Below are 21048 nucleotides of genomic sequence, written 5' to 3'. Positions count from 1 at the left end.
TAGCTCTATGTCATCACTTCCTACAGCTGTGGGAGCTACTGAGCATGAAATCACAGAATCATAGAATGGCCTGGGCTGAAAAGGACCACAATAATCATCTGGTTTCAACCCCCTGCTATGTGCAGGGTCACCAACCAGCAGCCCAGGCTGCCCAGAGCCACATCCAGCCTGGCCTTGAATGCCTGCAGGGATGGGGCATCCACAGCCTCCTTTGGGTAACATGTTCCAGTGTGTCACCACCCTCTGAAGTCCAGCTGTGTATGTGCAAGTGCTCACCAGGTACCTGTCAAGTACATACATGTTTTGCAGCAATTCTGGAAGAGCCGACGATGTTTCCATTGTTGTCCAAAACATCGATTCCTTCTTCCAGCTCCGTGTGCCTCATCAGGACAACGTTGCAGATATTGGCACTGGCTGAGGATGAGAAAAGCACGATGATTAGCATCACAGCCCCGGTCAATACCACATGGCAGGCTTCTGTTCTCCACGCCATCTCTTCAGCTTTGCTTTCATCAATCTGCCAAGAAGTTTCTGAAAGTCAACAACTCATCCTTGTACTGAGATAGAGATGTGATGCTTAAGAAGGGAATCATAATAATTTCCTCTAACATGGCACAATCAGGAGCACAATGACACAAAGAAATACAGGCATTTCCAGATGCTGGTGTCCATCCATGTTCCCAGCTCCCATTGTGACCATTAACTCTACACCTGATGCTGAGATTTGGCAAGTCAAAACAAGGCTTAACCCTGCTGACCAGCTGGGCTTGGCCAACCAGGCACTGATTCTTGACAGCTGCCCCTTCTGAAGGTAGATCCCCAGCTGGATTTACCTCTCTCACTAATCCAGCAGATAAACTCTTCTTAAACAATGAATTTTAGGAGGTGTGATAGAAATCACTGTAAGTGATTTCACAGAGCCATGAAGGACAGCTGAGGTTTGAGCTCTGAGGAGGGCAGCCATTTCCTCTGAACCAAAGACACAAAGCTGGGTTGCTTTCATAGACATGCATGGTGTTAGCAGTGGTCCTGCTGACTGTCTGCCCTCATCTTTCATGTTTTAGGCAGAAAAAGGGCTCTGTGGACTTATTTTGCAGTGGTGGGTATGATGGGGCACAACAAGGATGCGCTGGGGTTGGCCATCAAAGCATCTGACAAATCCCAGACCTGCATCCACACCTCACTGGGGACAGATCCCCTCCCTGCAAAACCTCCCCCTGCTCATATTCTGCCCTTAATCTTCCATTATCTTCCCCATATCACCCCAAATCTCACTCCCAGGGCAACATGTGGGGCTGGTTGTTCACAAACACCCTTCCGAGGTGCAGCCTTCCTCCAGGTTCCGTGCAGAAACATCCAAATCTCTGCAGGAAATCCTTAAAATTTTCCATAGAAAAGCTACTAATTCCTCCAAAAGTTTTCTTTTTCACAAGCTGGCATTTTCCAACAACCCCCCCCAACCCTCCCCACCACCACCACATTTTGTTTTTCCAACCAGAACTAATGCAAAGCCACTGTTGCTGCAGTATCACCGCTTCCAAAAATGTGTTTCTGCGCTGCTTGATGGGTTAATATTCGCTAATTAATCTCAACTCATGTCATATAACAAATGTCTAATTTTTTGAGGGTGGTGGGTGGGTGAGCCCTATATGAACGCAGCTCCCTGCAATCAAGGATGATTTGTGGTGACAAATGCTCCTTACACTCGAGAAGAAGAGGAACATACACACACGCACACTCTGTCTCTCTCTTTAATATTCTAACTACTGGACCACTCTTCCCATCTATCAAACTATCCGTGTTACCAACCCTTCAGCTCACTGAGCCGCAATAAAATAGGCATCAAGTATTTCATTTAAAGCAACTTTAGTCCCCTATTTTTTTTTCCTTTCTTATTTCTTTTCCAACCAAACTACACCAGAAGAGATGCTCCGTGCTGCAAAGGGACCATCTTTATGGGTCCCTTCCAACTCAGGATATTCTATGATTCAATGAAATCTGGGTTTCGTGAAGGCCTCATAGAGAAGAGGAAATGAGAAATAAATGAATACATGTGTAGACAAGGGGAAATGGTTTCAAACTAAAAGAGGGGAGATTTAGACTGGGTGTAAGAAGAACATTTTTTACACCCTTACCGTGGTGAGGCATTGGCTCAGGTTGACCAGAGAGGTGGTGGGTGCTCCATCCCTAAAGACAGCCAACATCAGGCTGGATGGGGCTCTAAGCAGTGATGGAGCTGTGGGTGTCCCTGTTCATTGCAGGGAGTGGGACCAGATGGCCTTTAAGGGTCCTTTCCAACACAAACCATTCTGTAATTGGTGGAGTGCAGCCATCATCCCTGCAGGTGTTCAATAACCATGGAGATGTGGTGCTGAGGGATGTGGTCAGTGGGCATGGTGGGATGGGTTGGGGTTGGATTTGGGGATATTAGAGCTCTTTTCCCAACCTTAATTGATTCAGTGATTCTCTGATTCTCAGGGAAACTGCTTAATTCTGCGCGTGGTGGAGCAAGAGCCAAATATTAGCTTCTGGTTTTCATGTAGAAAAAGCTAACTTTTGCCCTTTGGCTGCAGGCTGGCAGTTCAGAAGCAATGGACAGGCATATCTTAATTAATGAGTTTGCCCAGGTCTGCAAATAGGTAACTCGGAGCTTTCAAAGCCACCAAAACAGCAATTAGCAGGAGGATTCCTGATATCCTGGCACATAATGAAGCATGACAGTACACAAATAAAAGAACTAGAGAATTAATTATGGGCTAAGCTAAACAAATTAATTACGGGCCCTCAATCAATGCTGACACAGATGTAACCTGCTGCTCATGACACCCTGGGATGCAAATAGAAGAGCCCACAGCCTCCCGTGTGCATCTCTGACTCAGACCCAAGCTGAGTTGATCTGGAATTGTGCTCCAACCATCCCCATGGGTGGATCCATTCCCCATCAGCAGTCTTTATCCACGGTCAGGGTACGACAATACAAAGAAAAGGAGTTATTTCTTACCAACAGCGGGGAATGGCACAAACCTCTGGATCAAGAGACGAGTGGCGGGGGTAAACTTGTTCGCTCTCTGTACCAGAACATTAAGGCCCACCTTAGAACACAAGAAGAAAACAAGAGAACAGAGAAACAGCAACATTTAGAATGGACCCAAAAGGATCGTGGAGTCCAACTCCTGGTTCCACACGGCATCACACAGAAAACAGACCAGAATTTAGCAAGGAAAAGCAGGACAGATGCCACAGCTTGCAGACAGCAGCAGAACCCTACACACGGACTGATCGGGGTCCCTCTCCATTCATAGAATCATAGAATGGCTTGGGTTGGAATGGACCCCAAGGATCATTAAGTTCCAACCCTCCTGCCATATGCAAGGCCACCAACCTCTGTACCTAATAGTAGCCCAGGGCTCCATCCAACCTGGCCCTGAGCACCTCGAGGGTTGGAGCATCCACAGCCTCTCTGGACAACCTATTCCAGCACCTCACCACTCCATTCTCCTGAGAACCACATCCTATCGCTGTAGGGTTTTGTTGCATTGGGTTCAACCCTTGATGGGTTTTAAGCCATTTGCAAGCAAAAGACAGCCAGGAAAACACTGCGTTGCCCTCGTTGAACTGCTCCTTGCTGCACTTTATGCAATTCACCATCAATTTCCAGCAAACTTTCCCATCTGCTGGCTTTCCCATCCAGTCCTCACCCAGTCGTATTGCTCCAACACAACCCATCCCTCCTCCTGGGGCCGTGCACAACACATCGCTTCACTTCCAGCAAATATTTGGGCTACAAAGGAGCTATTAATAGGAGCAAGTGATAGTAGGCAGCTTATTATAACCACAGATCTTTTTTTGGGTGCCTCCCCCAGCACGTGTCTGATGTGGATCTCTCCAGTTTCACAAAGGATCTAAGTCATAGAGACTGTTTCTCAGCCGCATGGTCAGATATTGCTGTTGGTTGGAAGAAATTCCATCAAAGTTTAAGTCTGGATCAGAAATTGGGTTATCAAACCAAACCGACCTATAGGCAGGGAATGGCTCCTGCCTTCCAATCAGTTCCCCCCACGATGTTTTAATCTTTCAAAGAAGCAAACATGCGGACAAAACCCAACAGTCCCCCAACTGGGAATTTTAGGCCGAAAATGGGAAAAAAAAAAGTTGTGAGCAACGCTCGGCCAAAACGTTTTCAGCCAAAAATGCAGCAAAATGAAATTTAAAAAAATAAAAAAAATTAAAAAAAATCAGCCAAAGCCAAAAATCTGCCAACAAATAGTGATTTGGGGCAGAACATATTTTGCAAGCTGCTACATTATACATGCATCCACAGCGCATCTCGTCTCCTTGTAGGCTGCGAGGAAGATGTGGAGAAGCACAACTGCTGGGCAAGCCCTGCAAAGGCACTGTGTTGGATCCCAGCACTCATAAAGCATTTCCAGAGCCCCATGAAACCACTGCTGAGATCCCAAAGGGAACCCTCCCTCCTGATCCCAAAGGGCCGTAGCGTTTCCTCTCATTCTGGCCATGAATAAAGGGCTTCGTCTCCATCTTCTTCCCTCTCAAAAATGACCGATTGCTGTTTTCTTACATTTTCCAAGTTCTGGGATTTGTAGAATTGAACGGTTCCAGACATCCATCTGAAAAAGCCTGCCTGTAAAAGTGAAGCTACGACAGCCCCCAGCATGGTGCTGCCCCATGGAGCTGAGTATTTATAGCCTGCAGACAGTTCATCTGCGGAGATGACAAACCGCGTTGGGTTTCCAGCCTCTGCTTGTAGGTTTGATGGAAGGATTTGAACGTGAAGTGGAAGAGCAACAGCTCTGGAAACAGAAAAGATGCAACCAAGCCTGGGAGCGACGCTGCTGTGAGGCTGGTGGTAATAAAAAGCATTTTACTTTCAGATTCAATTTGGTGCCGCAGATGAAATCGCTCCTCCACTTACAGCAACCACCCCGCTGTGAATATGAAATTAAATGTTGCTACAGATTTAAATCCAATCTCCCAAATTCCCAACACGAAGACCGGGTTTAAAGGACTAATGAGGGATTGTTTTTTACAGTTTTGCAATGACTCGAGCCGACCTGTGAACTTCTTCCTGCAGGTCGTGGAGAGGGACAGCAGCGTGCGAGCAGGAGAACATCCAGCTCTGAAATGGAGCTCTTCCACCAGCAAGAAGCCAATGGGTGTAATTCCTAGGGCTGGCCAAAGAACACCGACTGCAGAGTCAAATTCATCACTGGAGCTAAGAAAACAACCGCGGGAGTATTATTATCCTCACCCTGCCCACAGTCTGAGTCACAGAGCTGGGATCTACAACGCTGTGCTGTGCAAACACGCAATGGAGTCAGGTGGGATTCATCAGAGCAAATGTGGTACCTCCAGATGGGCTCACTTTGCAGTCCAGCCCTGAGAAATGTGCCTTTTTCAGGGTGTTTATTCTACTCCCAAGATAGACATTTATGAGTGCTCCCACAAAACACCTCCAGTGGTGCCCATTCAGCTCTGCTGACTGTGAAAGGAGCCCAGGGAACAAGCTGGGATGGAAATACCCACAGTGGTGATGTCTGAACTTAGGCCCAAAGAGTGCTCCTCGTTGCAGTTGTGAGCTCTGATTGTGGCTTTTAAATAGGAGTTTCATTGTAGAATTGATTCAGGATATTCCCATGCTGCAATCCAGACTAGGGAATAGATCCAGCTCTTTTAGATTGCACCTTCTTTGAGGTTTCATTCTGCAGAGCCCATCCTCGGTTTGGTTAACAGCGCATCCTGATGAGCTGGGGAAGCTGAACCCTGGTGATTCTGAACTCCTGCACCACAAAACCAGGGCTGGTGGAGTGGGAGTCTGTGGAGCCAAGTGTGTAATCAGCTACTGAGAGATTCCCTTTCCTTTTTCCTTTTTCCTTTTCCTTTTCCTTTCCTTTCCTTTCTGTCCTAAAAAGTTCTGACTTCATGCTCACTATGACATGGATTTGAAAAGCATGGAAAACTCAAGACCAATCCCAACAAAATCCCTTAATTATTCTAAAAATTCAGCTTTTTTTCCTCTATGACTACTAATAGTTTTGAATGTCTCACATTGGCAATGACTGTCTCACTTGACGGAGCTCCAACCCTACCCCCTCCCTTAAACCAGAGCAGTAAATACATCGGCGGTTCACTCAAAAAGAAGTTATTTCACATTATTTTGACAGCAAATTGTTATGATATAGACGGAGTACCGCAAACAAGGCCAGCATCAGTTGGAAGATGCTGATGAGAGGATCTCTAGACTTCATCATATAGGTTAGGGCTCCACTGATGCAAGGGGTTTGGCTTTCATTGAATCCATAGAATTGGAAGAGACTTCCGAGGGCCAGCTCCCCTGCAATGAACAGGGACACCTTTCCAAGGTTTCAGCAGCAAATGGGCAATACCCCACTGAATACCACAGCTTGAGCTGCTTCAGGTGACTTAGAGAGTCAGTTTGGAAACAGGGAATGGCTCGAAGGAAGCTTCTCCTTCAGCCCCAAAATCACCAGATTGCTGAATTAAAACACCACGGCACTAATTGGATCTGATGAGCCCCATCCAGCTAAACTAAAGAAAAGAGCATTAGGAAAAGGAAGGAAAAAAATCATTCATTAGGGCTGAGAGGTGAAGATGGAGGCAGAGAGATGGGAAACTGGGCTGTTTACCAACTGGAGCTTTACCAAGCCAAGGAGAACAGAATGGAGGAGCACAGGGAAGGGAAAGCAGTAATGAACTAAGTGGAGAAAGAAGTTGGAGAGAAACAAGAGCAAGGCAAGGAGATAATGTTGGTTGGACCCAAAATGATGGCAGAAGGGATAATGGCAGCAGCCCCACAGTTGGGCACATCAGGGGAAGAAAACAGTGCAATGATTTAATAGATGATAGGGAACAAAGAAGAGAACAATAGTTCCCATGTCCAAGACATGAATCTGAATATGAGAGCAGCACCCCAATGCATCACGAGCTCTGGCAGCTCAGGGCTGTGCCCACTGCCCCATCTCCATTGCCCTCCTTCGGATGCTCTCCATGGACTCCCTCTGTCCTGTGCTTTCCATGCTGCACACAGCAGCCCCAGGGCGGTGGGTGGCCCACAACCTGATTACGGTCATCACACCCCATTCGCAGGCTGTCAATGCAGCCGCTCTGCATGGCTCACAAACAATTATCAGGAAGAGGGAGCTGGGATTAGAAAAATCCACAGGGGCACCTTCACCTGGAGAGGAAGGCGAAAAATGGTGTCCGTGTGTGCGCGAGTTCAGCGTGCGATGGTGAGGAGAGCAAGCAGCCAGTTATGGTGTGAGCAGGAGAGTGTGGGTGCTCCGGGCCACCAAGGGACCACTCGGGCCAACAGGTGCTCCTGTCCACTTTGAATTGGGAAAATAAGTCAAGATCCTGTTCTTTTTCATCTGGTGAATTTTCTAAGGGTACTGAGTCAGCCCAGCTCTAATTTATCTCATTACTGCCTTCGATTGCCCTTCTAGTTTTGGGTAAATATCCCATCCTCAAGCATCATGCATTTCTATTTTCTTCCCTGTTTTCTTCCCTCTTTTTTCTCCCTTCTTCTCCCTTCTTTCCTCCTCTCTCCCTTCCTTTCTCTTTTCACTTCTTTTCTTCTCTCTCCTCTTTTATTTCCTTTTCCTCTCCCATCTCTTCCTTTTTCCAAGAACAGAGCTGCAATATATAAATGCACTTTTATTCCCCCCCATTATTCTCACTCCCTGGTGTTACAATAGTTTTAAATCTGCATATTGCAGCAAACATTCCCTGGGAACGGCAGCAGCGATACAGTTTGCTGAGCTGTGGGAGCCTGGGCTGCAAGGCCAGCTATTGCCAAAAGCTGGCTGTGACACTGCCATCACAATGCTAATACCATTTTACAGCTGTAATCTTATGCTTGAGTCGTCTTCACCTCTCAGCTTCCTTCGGAGAAGGTAAATAAGATCTTGCTGCTGAAATCCTGAGTTGGGTTGAGAATATCTTCGGTCACAATGGATGTTTTCAAGACAAAGGTTGTTTTTTCTAAGGGGAAAAAGACCTGCTTGATCTGAAAATATCATTTTTGCAATGCCCATTTGTCCAGGAGCAAGCTCTGCTTGAAGCTGATCTCTTAGATGCACGCTAGGCTTGGCTTTGCAGCTCAGGCTCCTGCACCTTTTCTATTTTACAACTAAATATAAACTTAGGAGTTCCATTTTTTTTAGGCAACGTTTCTGCTCAACCAGTTGTGACCACACCTGAGATCCCCACTCGGGTTATGATTTATGAAACCAATGAAAACCCTATGGTAACCACGAGAGCCCCCAGAAAGCATTCCTAGCAGTGAGGAACTCTATGGGCTCACTGTGCACAGCAGCTCCATACATCCACCAGCTCTGGTTTCTCTGTGCACAGGTTTAGATGTGAGCCCAGACAGACAGCAGAGCATCCTTGTGCTCACAGCTCTGCAGGAAGCTGCTCTGTTTCTCTTCCAACAAGAAAGGTGTGTTTTCTTAGAAATAACATCACTACGGAAAAAACTGCCCTAGGATGACCTCCTTTCTTGCTGCAATAATGGGACTTTGAATCCTGGAGCACCTCTGGTTGAGTCCCTGCTCTGAAGAACTCCGTCTATCAGAGCTGATACTGGGACATTTGGCTGCACACCCCTACCCTGAAATACAGAGCTGATAGCTGAGGCCATCCTCCTGGATGCACCCAGCCAAGCAGCATTCACTCCATTCACCTGCAGGGACAAGAGGGGTGACAAGCAACCAGAAGGGACACAACATGAGGGACATGGCTCAGTGGACACAATGGGGTTCATGGTCCAAAGCTGGTATTTAGGGTCAGAAAGCATGGTGGCCTTTCTGTATCAACACTTTTAAGAGCACAGTGGATCTGTCCATGAAGAGCTGCTTTAAACACCCTCCTGTGTGCCTCCAAGGCCAGACATCAATACCAGAACAGGGCACTGAGTTATTAATGCGTTATCAATCAACCTGATTTTTTAACCCAAGGTTAGCCAGTAAGGTAATCCAAAAGGAAACATTCATACCCTGCTTAGGAACGACCTTAAGCTGCACCAGAGGAGGTTCAGGTTTAATATTAGGAGAAAATTTCTCCCAAAGAGTGGTCAAACCATGGAGATGAGGCACTGAGACATGGTCAGTGGGCACGGTGGGGATGGGCTGGGGTTGGACCTGGGGATCTTAAGAGGTCATTAGAAACATTAATGATTCTGTGATGTTTCAAGCAAATAGATCAACACAAAACCAGAGCCTGGCTGGTGGTTGTGGTTACAAGCCACTGCAGCTCTGGTTTTACACCATAGAAGACAAAACACCTACTTTTGTTCTGAACCTAGCTCAGGTTGCTAAGCAAGAACAACACATTTATCTTTGTATTGACAAGACCTGAGCCCACAAACAATCCCAAACATTCTCTTAATAAAAGCCATCTTTGATGTTACATAAGCTGGCATATTTCAAGGAGGGAATCTGGACGCTTTTCTAATGGGGACAAACCCCACTTGTTCTTCTATCCCAAAGATGACTGATCTCAGATAAAGGCTTTCATTTTCTCTTTCATGTCAGGTGCTGATGGGGAGCAGTGTGTCGCTGGCAGAAAGGATGAGGGAACGCCATATACAACAAATAAGGACATCAGATGTAGAGGAGATCTGGTACACTGGCTCCTCCACCTTCTTCCCCATGGCCAAGCTTAAGGTTATTTCTCCTGAGGTCAACTCAAGACTTGTCTTAAGCAATATTGTACTAAAGAAGAAATAGATTCCTTTGCCTGGGGTTATTCTGTGAATCAGGTTAGGAGTAGAACCAAAGAACTGTAGAATGGTTTGAGTTGGAAGGGACCTCCGAGATCATCTGGTTCCAACCACTAAATCAGGTGCCAGATGAGTAAGATGGAAGGAAAAGGAATATTGAAAAAAAAAATCCTGGAAGTTATCTTTAAAGTATTTATATTTATATTAAATATTTATATTTATATACCCCATATTAATATATAGCAAATACATATCAATTCCTCTAAAATTCCCTATCCCAAAGGACTGCACATCAGTGGTCCCTGATCTGGAGTCGGATCTACACTGCTTCCTCTGTAACAGAGATTTCTCATTTCTCTCACATGAGAATAGAATAATGCTACTTGCAAAGATTTGCTGAGACTTCTGGTTTAACTGCAAGAAGTATAAAGCCAAAATCTGCTCTTCCATCCGTGTGAGGAAGCCGTTAGTTTGTCCCTCCCTTCAGATGAAGCCACATAGGGTTAAGAAGATGGGAAGCAGCATCACAACCCAGCTGATCTGTCACTTCCACAGCCTCCTCCCTGCATCGCTTGCCAACTGCAAACATGGAAGGGGCTCGCTTTAATTAATCAGTGTCTCAGCAGACCACTGGAGGCAGCGGCACTTGTTTTCAGGTCATCTGGTCCTAATAGGCTCACACTGGGAGGTGATTTGTTGCTAACTGACAGCAGAGACTGGTTAATGAGGGCTGAGGCCTTAGAATCCGACATAATGAAACTCGAGGCTGCTGCTAAATTATTTGTCATCACCATTTAAAAAACAAAACACAGCGAAACCAACAACCTCTTGAGGAGCTGCTGGTTATTAATCCAGATATTTACAACAAAAAATCGCTCCCTGCCTGCAGGATTTTCTCTAGGCGGCTCTGAGCCAGCAATAGGGGATTTCTGCCTTGCTCCTGTCCCCAAGGGCTCGTCTGCATGGGGACACCACTGTGTGCAGACTTTGCCTTCTTTTTGCAAGTGTCCACCTTCAGTGCACCCCACACAAATCAGTACAGGAGGCATGAGAGCCATCCCACCATGGCCAGCTCTATTCTTGGTCCAAGAAGTTTCCTTATCACAGCCTGCCAGCTCCGTGGGGTGACAAAACTGCTGACATCACTCCTCTCTGTCTCCTGCCCTCTTGTCTGTGGGGTTATGAAGTGTGGGAGCTCACTGCAACAGAAGGCTGGTCAGTGTGCACAGGTTAATTCTAGGAGAGGCAGCCAGTGAGCAAGCCAAGCTAACACCATGGAAAACCATCCTGCTCCCATCTCCATAATTCTTCTAACAATCACCAGTTGATTCTGTAGAAACACTATAAAAAGAAACCTAAACAAGCCCACAGCCCCAAGGTGAATTAGGGAACCCAAATGGCGTGGTAGGCATGCTGAGTGCTAACTACCCAGGGCACAGCCTTGCCTGGAGGAGGACGTCTGAGGCTTGAGAGACAAAGTTTGGGCCACAGTAAAAAAAAATAATAATAAAACCATAGAAAATACCTTTAAGGATCTTTAAGGTTGGATATCAGGAAATCACAGCTGCCCAGGGAGTGGTGTGTCACCATCCCTGGAGATGTTCAAGATGATGCAGCACTTGGGGATGTGGTCAATGGGCATGGTGGGATGGGTTGGGGTTGGACTTGTGGATCTTAGAGGTCTTTTCCAACCTTAATGTTTCTACTATTCCTTTAATTCAATGTGCTGAGCCATCAGGGGACTATCTCCAAAGCCTGACTGCTCAGGTCAGCTGTCACACTGCCTCCCTGCAGCCTCACAGTAGCACTTCTAGGCATTCTAGCCTGGCCTGGGCTAATACAGCAGCATCTTAACGCACGTGTAGATAATAAGAATTCAGCCAGCAGCAAAGCAACAGCGCAGAGACCCGAGCAGAGCACAGTGCAGGACATGCTGGAAGCAGTCAGTGGCAGAAATCTTCTGTTGAAAAGCTTGGGCATGCATGGACAAAGAATCCTCATGGTTAAAACACTTTCTTGTTGTTTAGACTGAGCTATGTCAATTAAAATCTAAACATGCTTGGCAATTCAAGGAAACATCTCAAAAGCACTGCAGTGCTGCTGGAAGGGAGCAGTTACTTAGTAGTGTAATACATAAAGCGTTACCCACTGCTATTGAGACAGCACTTATGACAGCTCCCAAGTAGCCCTGGATGAACTTGGATGTCGGAGAAGGCTTTGGAAAGAAAAACAAAACATATTTTCAATAAACAAACTTCTGGTTATTAAAACACAACTGAGCTGTTTTTGTTGTTTGGGGGTACTTTTTCTTTCTGTATTTGCTTCAAACCAGAGACAGGTTTAGTTCTGTCATATTGTTCTGTGACACACGGTCTGTCATCTAGCAGCGGCGAGCCCAGGGAAAAATGTAACCTCATGAACAAGGTTAAAGGGAATGGAAAATTAATTGGCATCACAAGTTGTAATAATAGCAGCTAAAAGAATATGTGAAAGAAATTCAGCAAGTGGAAAAAAATATAAATAAATCCACCACTGCTATTCTTATACACTAGCAGTGAACCCCAAACTCTTCTTATCAAATACGTGTCCTTGCAATGCTATCACAGTTAGTTGGATGGTTTCCATCTCAGATTCCTCTTGTGAGCTCCCACATCCCCACAAGAGATGAACCAACACTGAGGAAGGGAAAGAGAGCAGGGCCAGCAGCATACCTGGGTTGCATATTGGATGTCCTTATGATATAGAAGGGTGACCAGGGAGCCTTCCTTTGCTATCCAAACACCCAAACAGACATCGCTTTGTGCTCACTTACACACCCAACTTAATGGCTTCATACTGATTAAACTACACCCTGGCTCAGTGTGAAGGCACTGAGCATTGCTCTTGAGCTTCAAGTGACTTCAAGATCCTCGAGCCATTTACAGCCGCAGTCTAAAGTGGAAGTCTCTATCAAAGAATGGCCAAGCTTCAAATTCAACACAGTGCCTACTCTACAGTTTCTATTAACAGCAAAGAGACAAGACTTATGTTTCCATGTCAAAACAGAGCTAGCACGCAGCACACGCCGCATATGCTGGGTCTCCTCACCTTTGTCGCGTTGCGGTTTGCATAGTTGACGCACGCATTGTGGCTCTGATTCAACCACTACAGAGGAAATAAAGAGAGAGAAGTAAATGTAACCTTGCAGAAAAAAAGGTCTACAAACTCAAGAGTGCCTTTTCCATTTGGACCTGCCTGTGATTTGCCACATCTTTGTACAAGCTTGTGCACGCACCAACCCTTTGAGCTGACACAGAAATGCATGCAGCTTTCACCAGCACTCCATCCACACATAAGCATGTGCACAAGCACTGGTTCATGAAAATAAGCAACTAGAACTAAAAACAAACTTTAAGTCCATGGTACAAAGCAATTTTAAAGCTAAAAGCCATAATCTCTCCCTAATGTGCCACAAAGCCACATTTACCAGCTTGTCCTGAAGACACAAGTCAAGGCTGCTTTCCTTTGCATGACATCCCCCACCCTTTCAGGACATGGAAGCAGATAAACCTTACCTGCCAAAACACAGTGGATGCTATCGTCTGGTTGGGCAGAAGAAGACCAACAACCTGCAAGAGAAGAGACTCATGTTAACACACATGGCTTATTGATGCTCTGCTAAGCAAGAAAACAGCAAGCATAATTCTATTGACTTTAACAAGTTATCTCTATGCACGGGCTTTAATTCATGGTGAGTGGCCAGAGCACAACCAGGAACAAGCAGGTGAGGGAATAGAACCACCCAGGAAAGCAATGAGGTTTGAATATCTGAAGACAGGAGTGCCAACCAGAAGTACTTGTGCTCTTGTTTCAGAGCCACCGATTTTGTTTGAAGAGAACTGTTGACCTGAGCCCGTTTTTATGCACTGTTCATGCGGTCCTGGCAGCATCACTGGGATGTTTCAAAATACCATTCAGGCTCAGTCCTGCAGTTCTTCAGAGATCCCATCTCTTGCAGGAGATACGGTGCTGCCAGACTCCTTCCTGCCCTGTTTGATGGCAGCTTTTCCCCCTCAAGGGTAAAAAACTGAAGAAGCACAGAGCCATAAAGGTTGGAAAAGAGTTCTGAGATCCCCAAGCCCAACCCAACCCATCACCACATCCGTCAGTGCCACATCTCCATGGTTCTGAATCACCCCCAGGGACGGTGACTCCACCACCTCCCTGGGCAGCTGCATCAGTGCCTGATGGCTCTTTTGGAGAAGAAACATTTCATAATGTCCAGCCTCAACTTCTTCTGGGGCATCTTGAGTCCTGGGCACACAGCTGGCTCATGTTCAGCCAAGTGTTGACCAACTGACCCAGATCCTTTTTCTCCATGCAGCTTTCAGTCATGCTGCCCCAAGCCTGTAGTGATTCACGGGGTTGTTGTGAAGGACCCCGTAAGAAGAGAAAAGGGGAGAAAAGCAAAGGGTCTCCCAGCAATAAACCCAATGAGTGGGGCCAGGAGTTCCTGGGTAAGAAGTAGTGCTTTGAAACATCATTGTCATTTGCTTCCTTACAGTTTCTGATAGTTTATGAAGATGGTCCTTACAGCACAAAATCACACTTGCATCTTTACGAAGAGTATAAGGACTGAACAACTTATAATTCCAAATGTGTTGATTTTCAGGCTGCTCAGGTATCAGTGTGAGCTGAAATGCTGAAATGGGGCAACTGGGCAAGAAGACTCCAAGTTCAACTATACTCACAGACCATGTCAGCACCACTTCCTTTAGGGAATGTCGAGGAGAATGAAAACTTCTCCATTGGAGCTCAATCCGACCCCGCACATCTGCAGCAGCAGCAGCTGAAGAGGAGCCAACTCCCACGCTCGAGGACATCAAAGAGAAATAACAACAAACAAAAGGGCAATAGGGCTGGGAGGCTGCTTTCATTTCCATCTTTCCTTTCTTCTCTTCCTCCAGCTCTTCCTCCTCCAGCCTTTCTCCAAGTTACAGCCGCTCGGTGCGCTGGCTGACAGCCAAGACGTGCGAGTCCCATTAATTTGCCTCTCCCATTTACGACAAGGATCTCGTCATTAATTGCATCGCTGTCGGTCAGAGCCAAATGAACTCAACAGGTGCTGCCTCATCCTCACCCCAGAACCATCGAGTGCCCCACAGGGACCGCGGAAGCTTTGAGGAGGAGGAAGGAGACAAGCGGCCCCCGCAGCAGCAGCCGGAGCGCGAGAGGGAGGGAGAGAGGGGAGGGGGAAATAAATAAATAAAAGAGCACCCAAAATCTGTATGACTGAAAGAGGCACGTTTAAATGCAAACTCTCCATATGTGCAAGAGTCTGTCAAGAAATGTACAGTTTCACTTTTAATTACTGTCAGGGGAAAAAATAACTAAGAAGGAAAACAAAATATATATTAAAAAAAAAAAAAAAGGGAAGAAAAAAAGGGGGGAAAAAAAAGCTTCTAAATACCAGAAAAGTACCAACTAACAAAATTTAATTGCCTATCAGGTGCAAACATCCCTTTGTGGCTGCAGACCAGGGCTGCAGGCACTTCCCAGACGTCTGTCGGCTCTCTGCATGTCTGCAGTTGAGTTCTCATTTTGCAGCCTAGAGCCCTGCTCTGTTTGCATGTCATCTGCAATGGACACGAGGCTCTGCTCCAGGTGTTCCCCCATCCCAACAAGGCACCTTGAGCTCCCCACCTGCACCCCAGAGGACAAAGGAGCAGGGACGCAAAATTCACCCACACCTTTGTTATGGAGTTGTCTGAAATGGCACTCAGTTGGATACTGGACAAGGAGCTTTCGGAAAGCAGCCATGAAGTGTAGAGCCTTAAGAGTGGTGAGGACAAAAACTGGGGAGCCTGAAAAAATGGTGAGCTCCAAAAAGAGGCGAACCCAAAAGATGACAAACCAAAAGACCATGAACCAAAGAACTGATGAGCTCAAAGGAGAACCCAAAGACAGTGAAACCCAAAGACAAGGAGCCCAAAAGTCAATGAACCCCAAAGATGATGAACCCAAAAAGTGTTAAGCCCAAAGAAAGAGAACCCAAAACAGAGCGAACCCCAAAGACAATGAGCCCAAAAGACAACAAACTCAAAAGACCATGAACCCAAAAAGTGGTGAGTTTGAAGAACTCAAGAACAGCAAACCTAAAAGATGGCAAGCCCAAAACACAACAAACCCAGAACGTGGTGAACTCAAAGAAGAACCCAATGTCAGGGAACCCAAAAAATGTGTGAACCCAAAAAACCGTAAACTCTCAACAAACAGAACCCCCAAAAAAGAAAACCCCAAAAAACTGTGAACCACAAAAAACCTTGAGCCACTAAAACAACATGAACCCAAAAAGGCCACGAGCTGGACCTGCTGGCAATATGGCTGTTTCTTCCAACCCAATGAGCGCTCACCAAAAATGAAGTGTTTTGCCCCATTTTTATATGTCTGGAGAAAATGATGTGCCCAGAGGGTGCTGGGCTGGATTACCTAAGCCCCAACAAACCTCACTCATTGGCTGGGAACACAAAGCAAGGAAGAGTGAAACCTTTGGAAGGTGAAAAGATGGACGAAGGTTGAACCACACACATGGCCCCAGAAAGGATGGAGGTGGAAGCAAAGCATGGCAGCTCCCCAGCTCCGGGCTCTGCCCAGGGGATGCACACACAGCCATAGGATTTGGCTGCAGCAGAGCTGCTTAATCCAGAGAAGAAATGATTATTATCACCAGGCTTTAATCCCAGGCGAGCGCTCGCCGCAGGCACCCCGAGCCTCTCTTGAGGAAATCCCATCCCCCTATGCTGAAGGCAAGGCTCAAACTGTTTTTATGCTAGAGCAGGCTGCCAATTTTGTCACTAAATTTCACAGATCGATTGGCATAAATGTTACATTTTAATTTTAACATTTGAAACGTTTGGTTTCTCTTTTTTTTTTTTCCCCTTCCTTTTTTTTTTTTTTCTTTTTTTTTTTTTTTTTTTTTTTAAATGACAAGAGGTTCCAGTTTATCCTTTACAGCTAGTGAAATTGGGCTCATCTGACAGCTCTCGGCTCCTCTGACAGCTCTGGATTGAGGCCGATTTCATTGTCAATTTGAGCGTTAACTCATTTTTGTTTAACCTTTTCCTTTAAAATGCCCCATACAGAGTTACCGCCGCCACGCTGCACATGACAACAAATAGCAACAGCCGTGCTGGGGGCTGCTTTCTGCCTTCAGCTCCCAGCCACCCCGCTACCATCAGTCAGGAAGGGATCGTTACCACTCCATAAGCATCATGCCACGGTCCACTGGGTTTAGGGAGATTAAATTTAGCAGCTTATCATACAGTCATAGAATAATTAACATTGGAAAATACCTCTATGATCAAGTGCAAACGTCAGTTCATCACCATCACGCCAACCAAATCACGTCCCCAGATGTCACACCTACAACCTGATCTATTGCGCAGGAGTTGGACTGCATGACCTTTACAGGTCCCTTCCAACTCAAATGATTCTATGATCTCCATGGTTCTTGGACACCTCCAGGGACAGTGGCTTCACCACCTCCCTGGGCAGCCTCCTCCAGTGCCAGATAACTCTTTCAGAGAAGAAATTAATATCCAGCCTGACCCTCCCTGGCACAACTGACTCTTTCCATGGTTATAATAAGGTGAATACAATAGACTGAGGGAAGAGCTGGAGACGGAAGGACCAAGTTGGATTTGCTCAGCTTTCTGGCACCAGCTTGTGTAGTTCTGGACAGAGCCCTGCGCCCCAGTTTCCCCATTCACAAACTGGGGTTAATTAATATTTGCTGCTCTGAAGACAAGGAACGCAGAATTATCTCCGTTCTGGCTTTCACTGTCAACAGCACCCAAATGCTTACAAATTTCACAGTAACAAACAAAGAACACCCTCAGCACTAAGCCCTTGCAGCTTTAATTAATCAAGACAAGGAAACGAGATGCTGGCCTCCAGGCTCCCCACGCTTGCCACGGCTGGGAAGTGACTTGCAAAACGTGCAAATGGCATAAATGCCCCCAAAGACAGATCCATGAGCTGCAGAAGGCAGTGAGCTCCTCCCAGTCTTTCCTTCCCCTACTGGAAACACAAAGCCAAGGATGTTGCAGGAGGCAGAAGGAAGATGCTGCTGGATGGACAGCCAGCCCGGACGACACATGGTAGATGATGGGGAAGGCGTGAAGCTGGTGTGAATCTGCAGTGAGGCAGCAAGGTGCAGCTTGGAGAACTGTGCTACAAAATGCATTCTCTGTTACTCACAAGCAAAGCACAGAAGGATGTTAAAATACTTACGATGGGTGTTCCGAAGGGAATGTAACCTATTAGGAAAATAAAGGAAAAAAAAAAGAGAGAGATGCATGCATTTTAATATGTTGTTTTGGGCTGAAAAGGCATCACACCTAATAAATCTAACAGCGCTATGGGTTCAGGGTACAAAGCACAATAGTGACTATTTTAATCACAGGTATCATAGAATCAAAAAATGGCCTGACCTGAAAAGGACCACAATCATCACCTGGTTCTAACCCCCTGCTGTGTGCAGGGTCACCAACCAGCAGACCAGGCTGCCCAGAGCCACATCCAGCCTGGCCTTGAATGCCTCCAGGGACGGGGTATAACTTAGAGCTTTCTGTCTTAGAGAAGGTTTTACCCCAAATCTTGTTAAGTGCCACAAAAACCAAAGGCTTCACTTTTTTCCCTCCGCTAAGATTGCCAGTTTCTGTGCTAATTATAACCCATCTCTATGACTTCCACCGGAAGGTCTCAGCATTTTGTCAGTGTTACTGAATTACACACCTCATGGATCCAATTCACAGTCAGAAGGGGCAATGACCCATAATGACAAAACATTTGTCTAAAAATACCCAATAAGGCAGTGGAAGAGTGGATGGATCCTGGGCTTTTTGTCCCCATACTTCACCCTCTAACTCATCCTTCTTCAAAGAATAAGAGAACAAAGCCCACCAGCCCCATTATTTTCACCTTCTGCTTAGGCCTCTTTATCCAGTGAAGACACTCCCCGTGGGTCCTACTAATGGAATAGATCCCATGGAGTTGGTCCTATTACAAAAAGAGGGATGCCACCCTTCCCACAGCTCCCAGAGTTTGTGGAAAGGTCCAAAGCTGCACTCAAACCCTCAAGTTTGGGTGGTTATTTCAGAGTTAAAATCATTATTATAGTAATGGGTACCAGAAAGGATATCATCTTGACAAGGAGGGGAAAATATTAAGCACCAGACGTCATGTAGGAAGTGAGGGTCCCAAATAAGCTTGATTTCAAAGGGATTTGGGTGCTTGGACTACTTCCAGTATCTGGTTTAAATGTTTACAAGATATAACACACACACACAAAAAAAAAAAAAAAAAAAAAGAACAAGGGGAAAAAAATGATACAATTTTGTATGAAATTCCCACTAAAATGAATGTCTGCTTGATAAGGACATACTGTACCTGACATTCTGAAAGGCATGAAGATGGTCTCGTTTGTGTCGGGGTGGATGATGGCCTGTGAAAGAATCAGCAAACAGCCATAGTGAGGGCAGAGTAACAGCACAGGGATGCTGGAGCTGTGCATGAACATCGCTTCTATTGCATCCAGGGGCTGTCCCAAACCCCCCTCCTACTACCCCAAACCCCCTCTTATTGCTGCCTTCCCATCTCCTTAAGCAATAAGGTAGGTGATGATAAGGAAATAATTTAGCCTGGAATGCAGAAATATTTCTTCAGACTGTGGCTGAGGTGGGATAAAAAGCATGCAGGTGTGAACAGCACAAAAAGGGCTAATCCACACGAAATTCTCTATGAGGTTCAACCCTTCTTTCTGTACCTCCTCAGCCAACCCCATGGGCAGCCTAAATTCAATGGAAATCCTAATTCTGCTCTGCCAATAAGCAGCAATGAAGCTGTAATTTTACCTTTATTTTTTTAATCACAAAGAGGTCAAATTCATGAGCATATACCCAGGGGAGGAGGTGTAGCACAGCCACAAGAACTACCAAACTATTTCTTAAAGCCCGGGTACAGAGAAAGCCCTTGATTAGATAGAAAGGAAAAAACAAAGACATCAAGAAATACAATGAAAAGATAAAAGTCAGACTCTCAGGTGCTAACAGAGCTCACATTTACATGCCTGCAGTAAGAGAAACCAACAACTGGCAGTCAGAAACAGGCAGGACAGCATCGCTCAACAAAAAGGGAGAAAGCAGCAGCCCCGAGCAATCAAGACATACAAAATGCACATTACCTGTTTTATTTTTTGAGCTCCCCACAGCTAAAAAAACAAAAGAGAACATAACAGTTAGCAAAGGAGCAGCACGGCTGTCCCACGTCTCACACCGACCCCCAGATATTCATCACTGGGTCTGCTTGGAGGCTGCAGCAGGAAATTTTCAGTATTTTCCTGGACTGAAAGCACTGTACAGACTGAGATCTTATCAATTTCAGTGGCCAGCAAGATATGCTTTTGTGTATTGGATGATAGGAAAGAACAGCAGCCACAAGCTTTACAGACTAGGGACTGTTTCACTGACTGCAATTGGGCATCAAAGCACCTCAAATCTGGCTCAGACAGCTGAGATCTTCAGGCATCGATGAATAACAGAAGCTGAGGAGTGTGAGTTACAGACAGAGGTGATGGGAAGGGGACCACCACCACTACATGGCTTATGGTTATCTGGAAGAAAAAAATCCCTGTTTTCATAGAATAACAGAATTGAAGGAGCAGAGTCATAGAATGGCTTGGGTTGGAAGGGACTTGAAAGAGTTCCAACCCTTGATGCAGACAGGGTTGTCAACCACTTAAACAGGCACCAGATGATATTGCTCACAGCCCCATCCAACCTGCCCTTGAGTACCTGCATGGATGGGGCATCCACAACACCTCTAGGCAGAGAAGTTGTATGTGTGATGTATATCTATGTATCAACACACATGTTTCTAGAGATGGACAAATAAAAGAGGACTCCCATAAAACCTTCAAAGAGTTAAACTGCCCTTCCTGTTAAAAGCTGTTCTACCTTCCAGCCATGGTCAGGCTTTGGCTCCCAGCCACTTGGTGCTGCTCCTCTGTCTGACAGCCTTCAGAGCTGTCTGCTGGTGTTCTTCACACAGGTACCCGGAGCTGCTAAATCCCCCTTTAACCTTCACTCAATGGAAAAAAAATAGAACAGCAGAGCCAGGAGCCCGGCTGTTTCCTTGGCCAGGCACATTTGCCAATCTTTTAACCACCCTCGTGGCTCTTTTAGCTCTTTCCAATTTGTCAACATCCTCTTAAATTGAGGACGCCAGAAAGCAGACAAATCATTTCAACA

At 46.0% G+C, this 21048-nt stretch overlaps 1 protein-coding gene across 2 annotated transcripts in view; it reads right to left on the bottom strand.

The window, feature by feature from the left end:
• The window catches only part of SFXN5 (sideroflexin 5), a 73047-nt gene that overhangs the window by 28003 nt on the left and 23996 nt on the right, over window positions 1–21048 (bottom strand). The window contains exons 4-11 of one of the 2 annotated variants that reach the window (XM_015863029.2): window positions 19983–20009; window positions 19190–19244; window positions 18032–18057; window positions 13315–13368; window positions 12848–12904; window positions 11910–11975; window positions 3002–3092; window positions 299–414 (exon numbers count right to left, since the gene is read on the bottom strand). In XM_015863029.2, the coding sequence (XP_015718515.1) occupies window positions 299–414; window positions 3002–3092; window positions 11910–11975; window positions 12848–12904; window positions 13315–13368; window positions 18032–18057; window positions 19190–19244; window positions 19983–20009 (492 nt within the window). The remainder of the gene's footprint in view (window positions 1–298; window positions 415–3001; window positions 3093–11909; window positions 11976–12847; window positions 12905–13314; window positions 13369–18031; window positions 18058–19189; window positions 19245–19982; window positions 20010–21048) is intronic. The other variant, XM_032444619.1, reaches the window with a different exon arrangement.

Source organism: Coturnix japonica, chromosome 4 (assembly GCF_001577835.2).
Source record: "Coturnix japonica isolate 7356 chromosome 4, Coturnix japonica 2.1, whole genome shotgun sequence".
Lineage (NCBI taxonomy): Eukaryota > Metazoa > Chordata > Aves > Galliformes > Phasianidae > Coturnix > Coturnix japonica.
This window is presented reverse-complemented; position numbering and strand designations above follow the sequence as displayed.